Genomic DNA, 13911 nt, shown 5'->3' with positions numbered 1-13911 from the left:
TTCATTGCATTGTTTATGGGTTTCTATGGGTTCAAAGTATAGGTTCAAATAAATATGGTGAAATTATTAATTTTGCAAATATCATTGTGATACAGTATATTCCATATTAAATAAAATTGAAATAAACTGGGTTTAAAATACACTTAGTCTTGATATTACTTTACTGTTTATTTTGGTTCATAGATAAATTACTATATGTTTTATAAAAGATAGATAAATTATAAGTTAGTGACCATGAAATTTTCACTTGAAATATGACTTGACATTTTAGTTATTTTCTTATAAATATTTCTATTTAGAGACAAGTGTAGTCACTGATTAAACAGAAAAAGATGTCATTTTATGAGGAAACCTGGTCTATATTTTGAAAAAGAGAGATGGGTTTGGATCTCTAAGGATTTTTACCTAGACATATAAACCAATGTCCTTATTCAAGCAATTTCAAAAATTTAGTTCATTCAATTTGTTTTATTTCAAGAAAATTATCTATTTTATGAACTATTTGTGATACCATGAGACACAATGTGGTTCCCAGATAGCAGCATGGTTGAAAATCTGAATCTACATGGTACTTTTTAGATCTTAGTATCTGGCTGAAAAAAGAAAGATGAACTAAAGAAAGAAAATAAAATTGAATCATCTAGCACTAGGTTAGAGTATGCAAGGCACTAATATATTTAATCTAAAAGAGTTATTTTGCTGCAGTAATTTCAAGATAATGCATGGAGTAAAAAGTTAAGAACATATAATTTCAGCATTCAAGAATTCAATCATTTATTTTCCTGGGTGGTATCTCTTAAATACACTAATAATACAGTTAATAAATACTAGATTATGGTCTTTATTCATTATGGTCTTATATCTTTCCAAAATATTGGATTATTAAGCTTACATTACCCTCATGTACAACACAAAAAGATAAAATAGCACACCGAGCAAATTTTTAACAGGACATTCTCTGTCTCTCATTTATTTTCTTCATTCAGTCATTCATTTAAATAATAAATGTTATATTCTTTGTATAGTCTTTCCCAAAATACATTGTCATATTTCAATAGAAAGCTGTTTCAAAGAATATTCATAAGTCTAAATCATAAGACTATTTTTCTTTAGCAGCAAAAGTTAAAGTTTTAAAATTTAAAGGAACATTTTTGAAAAATTCACTCATGTTTTCAGATCACACAGTACACTAATTTCACCAAAAGTTGTCCTCTTTTATTACCTCGTAAATAATCCCTGCCCCTCCCCCTTGCAGACACTGTACTGCACAATGATTTTTGAGAGATAGATAATTTTCATCTCCAAGGCAAAACATCACATAAGTCCAAATCAGTGCAACTGGGACCTGACTGATATATGAGTTGGTTAAGTTTCTTAAGTTGGCAAATACTACTCAGGAGAAAGACTTGGGCTTGAAGGTAGAAAGAAGAGATGCTTATATGGAAAATCAAAAACCCTGATACCCTTCAACTTAGAAGAGAAAAAGGAAAAGGCCATCGCTGAACATACCCTGTGACTAGAGACACTTCCAACTTCCTTCCTATAATTCTAAGTTCTTTCATGGAATTTGATCATGCTACAGTAGACAGAAGGCAAAATTTCCAACCTTTTAATGTACGTATCTACAATCAGTCCTGGGAGAAGGCTTGACAACATCAAAGGCATTCATTGGCTGGTTCTAGACATACCATAATGGAGGTGTATAAAAGGAAACTGTTGTAAGAATATACTTACCAAATAGGTTGTGATATTTACTCTAAAAATTATGATATCCAATCAGTGTCACCTTGTTCAAACTCTTGGGGACTGGCTTCCCGTTTCAGTGAATGTTAGCAGGGAGTTAAAGTAACCTCTACTTCATTTTAAACCTAAGGAACATTAGGCTTTCTCATTATTTACTATTATTTATTGACATATTTCCAAAGCTCAAAATATTTTATTACACATATAGTTGAACACATGATTCAAATTGTATAGTATAGAAAATAAACTTTTTGGTAGTGTCCTCAGCATTTCATGATGCAAAATTATTGACAAACATCTTTAGAAAAAATAATAAAATAGTCCTTCGGTATTAAAATTCTTATTAAAAAGCATTAGATCAAAGAGAGGATTATGACATCATCAATGCATAGATGAGTTAGGCATGAATGGAATGAATTGCCCTGGCTTTATGAACAAATCAAAACATCTGACATCTCAGCTCTTATAATAAATCAAAATACTTGGAATCTGAAGGTCACAGTTTGTCTTAGGTCAATCACAAAAAATAAAATGCATTCATACGTTCTCAATTTTCTGCAGTTTCTGATGATGGAACATAGAAAGCAATGTATGTCCAGGACAGAAGCGTCATTCTGCATACTTACCACGTGATTTTTATGCCACTTTGTTGAATGCAGATTAATATATTTGGCCTTTTTATTGCTTGAGTAGAAAGTGCTCATTACTTATTATTTTATGTTTATCATATAGAAAATTAAAAACAAACAGAATGTTTTCTTAAATGGCAGATGTCACACTGTGGTAGTAGTGGATTTCCTCAGGATGGTCTTCTGTGGTTTTGGTGCAGTGGGAGGAGGCACAGTTGCAGGTGTGGGAGGGGGGAAGCTGTTACTGTGGCTTATTCCCAGTCCCCCATTTTCTAAAGGGAAAGTGGGGAGATGAGGTGGAGGAGGGAGCAGAGGTCCTTGGTGAGAAATCTTTCCAGGTGGATGGACTGGTTCACTGTGTAAATGGACCTCCCTATTCTTTATGTTATACCGAGTCTCACAGTCAGGACAATAGCCATGGTACTGTACTTTTTCATTGAACCGTACTCGTTCCCGAGGCCCTGCCTGAGGACTCCTGTCCTTTTCAGGTCTGTGCATCAGAGACTGCAATGGAGCCTTGTCCAAGTTACTATTGGGTATGCAGCAGATTTCTCCATTTGGAATTTTGTTGGGTCTACTGGGTAATCCTCCATTCCGTAGAAGGGTGCCATTGGTCTTTACAGGATTGGCAGTTGGCACCACTCTTTGAGGCTCTTCACACCTCACAGGTGTCAACCTTGGAGGAGGAGGTGGAGGGTTTGGCTTTCTCAGGACTGTAAGGATAGCAGATGGGTGTGCTGGAGGTTTAATGAGAGGGGCATTGGCCTGTTCTTTGATCTTCTCTATGCTGGAGGCTGTTGTCCCACTGGAGCTGCTGTTCAGAGTATCTGTTTTGGAGCTGTCGGTCATCTCATCCTCCAGCTGTAGGTCAGAGGTCAGGGTGTCAATCTGGTCAACCACCTAGTGGAAAGGACAAGGTAATTGTGTTGAAGAGCAACAAGAAGTAAAGTACACATAAAGCAAACCTTTTCTGGTCAGCTTTGAGCTTTCACAGAAGCTCTGACTGATGATGAACTGGCAACTCCATTGCTCCCTCAAGATTTCAGTCAAGAAATATAGACATGGTGACCATTGCATGTTTGGTATCATAATCTCATAAGCCTACAATCTAATATGCTATTTATTCTATTTGGCTCGGCTATTACTACCACCATCGCTTCTATGCTGAAAAATAAACTGAACAACTTGGATAATGGCTATACTTTTAATAAGATGACTGTCCTTTGTTGGCCTCTGTGGTGGTTTGAATGAAAGAGGCCCCCATAGGCCCATTGTTAATGGAACTATGAGGAGATGTGGCCTGGTTGAAATAGATGTGGGTTTTTTTGAGGATATGTGTAACTAATTGTGGGTTTTGAGGTCTCAGATACACAAGCCTTGTCCAGTGTCTCTCTCATTCTCTCTTCCTGATGTCTGTAGATCTAGATATACTCTTGGCTACTTCTCCAGCACCATGTCTGCCTAAGTGCCTCCTGGCTTCCCGCCATCATGACAATGGACTAAACCTTTGCACTGTAAGCTACCCCCAATTAAATGTTTCCTTATTAGAATTGCTGTGGTAATGATATCTTTTCACATCAATAGAATCCCAAAGTAAGACATCCTTCCCAGGAAGAAATCGTATGTTTACTTAAAATGTTTTGTGCTTTTTTGTGATATGTTTTTGTTATCCTGTAGCTTTTGAGGGTGATCTTGGTAGATGTCAAAGTTTTGTTTCAATTCAAAAGGTTCTACCATAAAACTGTACTTCTAAGTCTAAAAACAATCCTCCAGACACTAAATTCCAAATATTTTCTATTTTGTTTTCTTTTTAACTATGTCTTTTAGACCTTCTTTTAAACTCTCATAATTACAAACTTACTTTCTAGCATAGAACATTTGTACGGAGTACTATTCCTTCATGAAATGCCCCCCCCATCAAACCAATGTCCACAAATCTAAAAAAACAAAACAAAACAAAAAATCAACAACAACAACAACAACAAAACTGTATGTCAGGAGTCAGTCTTTAAGAGTTTCCACTTCTCCTGCAACTCTGTGTCAAGTTAATTTATTAAATAGTCACCAAAAGCTTTTTTTTAATTCAAAGTATTCACATAATTTTAATTACATTTTGAATATCAATATAAGTATCAAAATACTATTTTTTCATGTAGCCCCTGCCTACTTTCAATAGACAAAGGATATTTGACTCTTTTCCCCTATAGAATTATAAAGTAGTGATAGCACTTACAGGGCTCAGTAAACATTTATTAATAAACGCCTTGAGGATTTTTTTTTTTTTGGTCAAATGTGAGCAAAAGCATTTTCTGCCTCTGATAGCTACATGACATGCTTTTAGAACTTGCTAAATTATTGTAAAATAAATATTCTGAAAGAAACTTACTCGTAAAGGACCATATGGTTATTGACACAATCTCTAGTTCTTAGTCACATGTAGCAATTGCTGTTATGAGATGGGTAATAGATGCAGGAGGTAAGAAATCAACTTGGCTCATTGAGGATGGGCTCTATTTCCCTTGCAGGCGTAGGGGTGGGGGTGGGGGAGTAACTACCTCTAGCATTTAGTTTGTTAAATTTCTACAGCAAAGAAAACAAAAGTCTCATCTATTATGAAAAACATGAAGCTGATGAAAATTTACTGCCTCAAGCCTGATGTGATAATTCCTGGCTGCTCTCTGTCTCGATATTCTCATTTCCTGCATGACAATAAATGCAGAAACTAACACTGTTTCTATGGAGCACAGAACCTACTGGGACTGCCTGTCATCAACATAGACTTAGAGATCGTAGACTACAAATAGTAGAAGTGTGACTTCCAAGTCGTCAACAGCATATTAGATATTACAAAGGGTCTGAGACCCCACGTGATAGGGTGGGTGCAGCCTTTCTGAGACTTCAGACAGATCTAATTGGCAGGAGAGCAATGATTCAAGCATGCTTTGCGAAAGAGCTTGAAAAAGATCCTCTGATAAAGAGAACTGAGCATGGGAACACTAATGGAGACCTTGCTGCTGAAAGGCACCATGAAACAAGAGGTGGAGAGTTAGCTAGCAGCTCCATTGTTGAGAGTGTTGCAATAAAGTGCCACATGTTTCAAAATCAGCCCCAGTAGTGAGAGAAATGGAATTCAAAGGGAAAATGTGTTAATATATACTTTTATAACAGAAGTATATTTATATAAATTACATAGCTTCAAAACAGAAAAATATAAATCCTTTCTCAATATATAACAGTGAAACAATAGGACATCAAAAGAGGGGGGACAAAAAGGCATCAAGTATTATAGGTCATAAAAATTAAGCAATTATACCATGAAAGTACTATTTTGAGAGAGCATGAGACCCAGTAACAGAGAAGAGGGGATTGAAAGACAGTAATAAAGAGTAGTTATTACCATCTATCTGTATTTCCAATTGGAGGGAAGAGTAATAAGAACTACCTACCATCTTTAGTCCCAATTTAGGGGGTGGGTGTGCTTCTTCGCTATCCTCAGAAGATCTACACAGACACATGGCTGGCCTGCTTTCCTCCTTCAACTACCTTGAAGCTTCAGGCTATGTTTGTATCTGTCAATCTGGATTCACAGACAGGAGCCTGGCATAACTGTCCTCTGAGATTCTCCAACTAGTATGTGTCAGTAACAGATGCAGAGACCCACAGTCAAACGTTAGAATGAACTCCAGAAGTCTTGTGGAAGATGTGGGGGAGGGAATGGGGAATCCAGAGGGAACAGGAACTCCACAAGATGATCAACACAATTAACTCACCTGGAGTCTTGGGGGCTCCCTGAGACTGAACCACCAACCAAAGTGTATACAAGGGCTGGACTTATGCCCCCTCAGCACATACGGAGCAGACATGCAACTTGATCTTATGTAGATCTCACAACAACTGGAGTGGGAGCTTATTCTGACTGTTGCCTTCCTGTGGATCCTGTTCACCTAACAGGGCTGTCTTGTCTGGCTTTAGAGGGAAAGGTTGTGCCTAGTCTTGCAGTAACTTGAGGTGCCAGAGTAGGTTGATTCCCCTGGAAGAACCACCCAATTCTCAGAGCTGAATGGGAAAGAAAGCAGGGAGGATGGGGCACAGTAATCAGGATGTAAAGTGAATTAATAAATTAATTGGAAAAAAAGGAAAGGGAGGAAAGAGAAAACATACAATGGAATATGTTTGAAAATATAATACTGAAACCCATTATTTTTGATACCAAAAATTAATTAAAAATAGGTAGACATCTGATATTTATACAAATTATAAATACCTCAAGACAATTAGAAAACAATTAGAATTTTATTATAGTTTAATTTTATATTACACTGAGCGAAGTAGATGTTTTTCTGTAATAAAAAGTAGGGAATTACCCAAATAAGGTAAGGCTGGTGATGTATACGAATAGCATACTCAAGTCTTTCATAAGGAAATAAACATCATGGCCTCAGTACAATCTTAGGTAAATTAATAGATAAATGAAATAATTAAAACGCTAAGTTTTTCATAAAGAAAAAACCATCATAGCCTCAATACAAACTTAGGTAAATAAATGTATGAAAAAATTCCAATTCATGTCCATGTAAGAAAACTGGGGGAGGAAAGCTTATGAGCAAGTACCTTACATAAAGATGGATGCCTAATTTTTAAGAGTAAAAAACTCTTGATCTTAGTAAAAAATTAAAGAAATATATACTAAAGAAAAATGATAAAAAATTTAATGTCAGGGAATATACAGTTTAAAATGTAAATTGTTGGCTGTGATTTGAGCAAATGGGAAATTTGTACATCGCTAAGATATAAAAGCAGTGTACACGACTGTTATCAATATCACACAAACTAAGTAAGTACAGATCTTTGGTATAGCTCTTTTATGAACAAACTCCAGCCTAGTCCAGGGAAACTAACAGATGCTTATAGGTATGGAAACCCACACAATGTTCCTGCAGGCTTTTTGATTGCTTCTTTAGACTTGTTATAGTTCAAATATATGCATAAACAAATAAATATATAAGTAAAAAATTAAAGATAACCTAAATATCCACTAGTAAGTCATTAAGTAAACACAGAGGGTAATAAATGGATTCACTAAAGGAAGCTAGCAAGACTGCAGAAAGCAGTTTTTCCTTGTAAATGTAGTGAATAAGAAGAGACAGGTCAACAAAGAAAATATTACATGCTAAGAAACAGAATATGACCTTTGGAAAGAAAATTGATAGAAATATTTGAAAGATATAGCTTAGTTGGAAATGTGCTTCTCACACAAGCATTATGCTTTGAGTTCACTCTCTTAGTGACCCATCCACATGCAGAGCTCTGGCCACCCAGTCTAGCTGCATTATTTGAGATACTGTCTCAAGGAATGAGATAAGGAATCATTGAGGAGACACCTGATATTAACCTTTGGCTTTAATACCCACATATGTGCATACATACATGTACATGTATGCACACACTAATAGCCAAGTGATGGGAAATCTATACAGTGTCGAGAATCCCAAAGATAGCATGATGTCCTCCCATGATTTAGCATCAGGACAAATGTTGTTAGAATTCCCATACTATAAAAAGACTGCCCACAAATTTAAAGCAGTCTCTCATCTAATTACCAATAACACTGTTAACATATCTAGAAAAAAAACCCATAACTCATGCGAAAACACAAACATCTCTGATTATCCAAGGCAATGATAAGCAAAGGGAGCAATGTTGAATGTACAAACCTCCTTATGTCAAAGAGCACTACAGAGTTGCGGCAAAACACACAGTAGACTACTGTTCTAAAGCATACACAGAGAGTACTAGAATGAGGTTAATACCCAGAAAATAAATCTGTATATTTGTTCTTTCCCAAAGTTGCCAAAAACATACTTTAGAGAAATACAAAGTCTTCATCAAATTGGTCTTAGGAAAATTGAGTATTAACATGTAGAGCAGTAAAATAAGGCCTTTAAATCCCTCTCTCTATAAATCAACACAGATTAAAGAGTTTAATATTGCCAGATACTCTGAATATAATGGCTGTACACATGGGAGAAACACAACAGGTATTTGCACAAGCAATGACTTCTTGGTAAGAGGCTAACAGCTCAGGAAATTGAATTAATAATTGACATGGGATTACATCCATTTTACAAAACTTCTGGGTAACAATAAGTGGTAATACTACTCAACACATAGAAGAGCCAGTGTATATAATGAAAGTTATATGACAGTTATTCATCTACTTGAGAATAGACAGACACAATACAAAAAGTAAAAGAAATAATAAAATCAAGTAATCCAACCAAAAGTAGAAAATGATTGTAAAATATACCTCTCAAAGAAGCACATGCAGACAATAAACACACACACACACACACACAAAACTGTGCATCTTTTGTCGTTATGGAAATGAACTCTAAACTATACTGAGATTCTATCTCACTCCATTCAGAGCAGTTATTGTTGAAAATTCCAAACCAACCAACAAACAAATAGATAAATGACAAGGCCTCTCTCTAGTGTGAGAACTGATGTTAAGGATTGCTCTCCAGGTAATACTACTGCACAGGAAATATCAACTACACTCTCTACCTCCTGATGACTGCAAGCAGAAACTGCTTTTTACAGAGATCTCATAAGAGATTAGCTAACTGGCTTCCTTCTACTTTGACTTATGCAATAAACCTGCCTCCTAGCACAGCAATATTGAAGAAGTTCACCTCTTTGCTCAGTGGTATATAATACATAGCCTGAGTGTCAGGACACTAGTGAGTCTCCATCAGAGCACACACAGTACACCCATTCCCAGCTATCTGCTACGTGTGTCTCTCCTTTCTTCATTCTCTTGTTGTCTGTCCCAGGTCAAGTTCAAAGCTCTGCAAAGCATAGCAGTAGACACTGACTGCAAAACCTACAAAAAAGTACTCATATCAAGGAAATTGAATCACAGACTACTGGATGACGGATAGGTAACTTAAAAAAGTAAAAATAGTAGAGTTGAATGAAAAATAAAAACAACATGTAAGAAACTGTAGGATATAATAAAAATTGTCTGAGAGAAAATTTTATAACTAGAAATTCTATATTTGTAATATAAATCTAAAAATAATCATGCAATATACTTCAATGTCTTAGAGAAACAATAATAATATGTAGACAAAACTGTCAAGGAACAAGTTAATAAAATAGATAAAAGTAATAATATGTAGGCTCAATGAAGCAAGAAGATGGCTCGTACAAAAGAAATCAAGACAGAAAATTTAGTTAGATTAACCACAGGACACTGAGAGAAGACTAAAATTAATAACATTGGGAGTAGGTAGACATACTACAGCTAGAGTCAAAGGATCATTAGGGTACATGTGGAAAATCTATTGTCCAATAAATTGTAAAATTTAGAAGTAAGTGATATACTTAGAGAAAATTAAGCCATATCAAATTAAGCTAGAAATGAAGATATAATGCATCATATTAATAGATTCCAGGCCTCTTGATAATCTCAACAGATGGCAAAAAGTCACAGAACAAAGTATGGCATCTTTAGTCATAGAAGCTCTGAAGAAGCTAGGAACATAAGTACATCATTCAAATAGTAAAGCTACAAACGAAAGCCTAGAGCCAATGCTATACAACTAGGGGAAAGCCTTAAAGCATTTCTACTGAAACCAGGAACTAGACAGGAAAAGCAGATGCAAATGAAAGATAGGTTGAGATTGTATTTCACTAGAATCAGAATAGTTATCATTAAGTAAACAAGCAAGAGGTGCTTGTGAGGTTGTGGACAAAGGGAACTTTCATAAACTTCTTGAGGGAACAAAAACTGGTCTAGTCACTATGTAAATCAGTATGGAGTTAAAAACTAAAATTCCCAGATGCTGCAGGTATATGACTTCTTGGTTTGTTTCTGCAGGACCTGAGTCAAAAAGCCACAGAGATATAATGCACCCATGCTTATCACAGAGCTCTTTGTAACAGTCAGGATATGGAGTCAACCTTGATTCCCTCCAATAAATGGTTATGACAATTAACTGTATATTCAAAATAGATTCTTATTTAGTCATAATGAAGAACAATCATGTTCTTTGCTAAATATATATGTCAGAGGGCACCTTTACATTAAACAAAATAAGTCAGATTCACAAAGACAAATGTGTCCTTCACTACTTTTATTAATATTTTTCTGTGCACAGAGACATAAATATGTCTGTATATGAATGATATAAGATAATTAGGAAGGAGTGAGAGAATAAGGGATAGAGTCAAGAAATGTGAGTATACAGATGATGAATATGCTCAAAGTAATAGGAAGAAATCATCTTTGTAAAATATATTACCAGGTAAAACATATCAATAAAGCAAAAGATATTCTGTATATATTACTCACACTCCTGTTAAATCAAACTTCAAAATAAGGCCTTAATGGAAGCCACAGAAGTAAAAATAGATAAACCCAAAACACAAAATTTCTGGATTTCTTTCTCACACATCATGCCCAGTCCCTTCAAATGCTCATCTCATATACTGGAACTACGTTTTCTTTTTCTTTTTTTTTTATTGGATACTTTAATTATTTACATTTCAAATGTTATCCCCTTTCCCAATGCTCCCCACCACCCCCCGCCCCCGCAAACCTCCTATCCTATCGCCCCAGCCCCTGCTCCTCTATATTGTCATGTGCTCCCTTCAGGCTAACTTTCTGTTGTGCCTGGAACATTGCAGTGACTTCACACTGAGATCTTAAATAAAAATTTACTTAGTAAAGAAATGGAAAAGAGACCCAGATTTATTCCATCTTATCTTGAATTCAAGGTTTAAGTCTCATTTTTAAGGTTATCAGACCCACTAATCCCATATGGCTCAGAAAAACAGATATGAAACAGGAAGGGAAGAGAAGACATTGATCAGACATGGAGAACTCTCTCCCTGTTGACTGAAGCACAGACTTGTCCCAAAGCTTCTGACAAAGATAGTTCCAGTCCAACTCCCAAAACACTGAGAAAACTGAAACATGTGGTTGTCACTAAATATAACTCTGAATATATCGAGACTTTTTCTGAATACTACTCATCTTAGTTAATTTAAGTCATGAAGCATTGAGGTTAATTATCTTTTTAATTGTTTTTAATCTTTTGTTAACATTCCAATTGTTATCCCCACCCTGGTCCACTCTCTGGCTGTTCCTCATCCCATACCTCCTCCCCTGTCTCCAAGAGGATGTCTCCACCTCCCCACCTCCACCCTACTGGACCTCCCGACTCCCTGGGGCCTCAAATCTCTTGAGGGTTAGGTACATCTTCTAATTATCTTAAATTTTTAATTTGTATGAATCTTCCTCTGGGGTCACTTATCAACAGTTCTCAGCCACAAGAATTTGCACTACAAAATTCATAAAGGAAAAGACAATGTATCTCTAATTGAGACTTTTACAAAATCTATTTATTCTGAAATACTTACAATTGTCCTATAAAAACAGCTACCTTAAGCTGTTACTGTCTATAGTAAAAACCTAAAAAGAAAAATGAGTAAGAGCCAAAGGAAATATTACTAAAAGAAACATAGGTAAGAAAGTAAGAATAAGAATAGCCGTATGCTACTAGCCCAGATACTGTTACTACTGGGCTCAAACGCTAACTGACACAGCACTTGGTTCATCCTGTGATGGATGGAATGTAAGCCTTAGAAAGAAGCAAGAAGGAGGCAGCCTTGAGTGTATTCCATCTCTACTACAGAGAGCTTATCTGCCATCCATTTATAGGCGTAACTCACATGATCTATTTCTATTTGCCCAAATGATCTACTGTAGGGATTAAAGTAAATAGTTCTTCATCACAACTTTGTATTTTGCTGTTAGATGACAGCGTGTTTGGGAAAGGGCATGGGAATTCTTATGCATGAGCAAACTCAGTAATTACAGTGTGAATGGTCAAATTACACTAAATTGGACTTAGAAAAATGTAGCAAATGGAAACATTTAATTTATTCCACAATTTGGTCTAGCTTTTACATTTATTTATATGAAAGGATCTGTAAGACATTTAAAAAGCAAGAATTATTTGAGCTTCTCTCTCATGGTCCCTGAAATACCTCAATTGCAAACATGAAAAAGATGCTAAAGTGGCCCAAAAGTAGACTAGCCTTGGAATAAACAGAGATATCTTCAGATTTCAAGACTAACATGTGTTTCCAAAACCATTCTATTGTTAGGTACCAACCAGTCACTGAGGCATTTCCACTGAACTATGACATTATTATCTGGAACAACAGAGTGTATCTCTTTCCCAGGGTAAAACACCACAAATCTCATAGTAATATAATGATATTACACAATGCTTATCCTTTTCCTTATTTCTTATATTTGATACCATACATTATATAGATGATGGAAACAATTCAAGAGTATATATTTGAAACAGGGTCTTGTGATGCAATCTCAGCTTGTCTGGAACTCATTGAATAGACCAGGGCAGCCTCAAACTTGAAAGAGATTCAGCTGTCGTGGTTTGCACAGACCTAGTATTAAAGGCATGCACCACAATATCATCCATTCCTACCTCCTCCTACACTTTGTGTTTCCTTTAAAAATTGTTAGTAATAATAATATATAGAAACCAATGCAGTGCCAATATATTGCTGGGTATGAGGTCAATGACTGGATTCTGGTTAATTTACCATGGACCTCATGGTTAAATCAAACTGACTTTCATTACTTCAGAACCATCAACTGCTCTCCTCCTGGTGTCTTTAACTAATTAGACCCCATATTATTTGCTTTTACAAACAATCCTCCTGAGCATATTCAGTCGTAGTACACATCACTAGAACTCATGTGTTTTCCTCCCTCATGTACACCATTGTATGATATTGTGATTGACTGCTTAATTAGCCTTCATTTTTTTCTTGTGAAAGTCTACTGTCCTAAAAATGAATCCCACGCTTTTAGAGATGGAACAAGGAATATATACTAAATACATAAATGTTAAAGATAAATGAAACAGAACAAAGTACTGTAACAAAGTATGGTGTTCACAAAAAGCTTCATTTTTTTTTTCTTTTCGGTTCTGAATACATCTATAAATTTCAGAAAACTAAATTTGGGCTGTAAAATCATGCTTCTGATTCTTGTAATCTCTCACATTTTTCTTTTTTTTTCTTATACATAGAGAATAGAAGTCACATATACACCTTTAAAACATATAATACATTCAGAAATGAATCTGTAATAGAGATATTGAAATGAAATATTAAAGTAACTCTGCACGATTCTTACAGTACTAATACATTTATGATTAAGATAATGTTTACATAAAGGTAAAATGGTTCTGCAGGTAAAAGTGAATGGTGGTTTGAATGATTAGGAGGGGCAGTGTTGTTGAAGATGTCTGTCACTATTTAGATTTGAGGTTTAAAAAGCCCACTCCAGGCCCAGTCTCTCTCTCTCTCTCTCTCTCTCTCTCTCTCTCTCTCTCTCTCTCTCTCTCTCTCTCTCTCTCTCTCCTCCTCTTCCTCCTCCTCCTCTTCTTCTTCCTTCTTCTTCTTCTTCTTCTCTCTCTCTCTCTCTCTCTCT

At 35.7% G+C, this 13911-nt stretch overlaps 1 protein-coding gene across 2 annotated transcripts in view; it reads right to left on the bottom strand.

Moving 5' to 3' along the window:
• Positions 1–757: 757 nt before the first annotated feature.
• Positions 758–13911, bottom strand: part of Prr16 (proline rich 16) — a 187474-nt gene continuing 174320 nt past the window's right edge. Inside the window, exon 2 of one of the 2 annotated variants that reach the window (XM_028777170.1) lies at positions 758–3272. In XM_028777170.1, coding sequence (XP_028633003.1) covers positions 2517–3272 — 756 coding nt within the window. In that variant the 3' untranslated portion in view covers positions 758–2516. The remainder of the gene's footprint in view (positions 3273–13911) is intronic. The other variant, XM_028777171.1, reaches the window with a different exon arrangement.

This window comes from Grammomys surdaster, unplaced genomic scaffold (genome assembly GCF_004785775.1).
Source record: "Grammomys surdaster isolate TR1022 unplaced genomic scaffold, NIH_TR_1.0 278, whole genome shotgun sequence".
NCBI classification, from domain to species: domain Eukaryota; kingdom Metazoa; phylum Chordata; class Mammalia; order Rodentia; family Muridae; genus Grammomys; species Grammomys surdaster.
The sequence above is the reverse complement of the archived record's forward strand: the minus strand, read 5'-3'. Positions and strand labels throughout refer to the sequence as shown.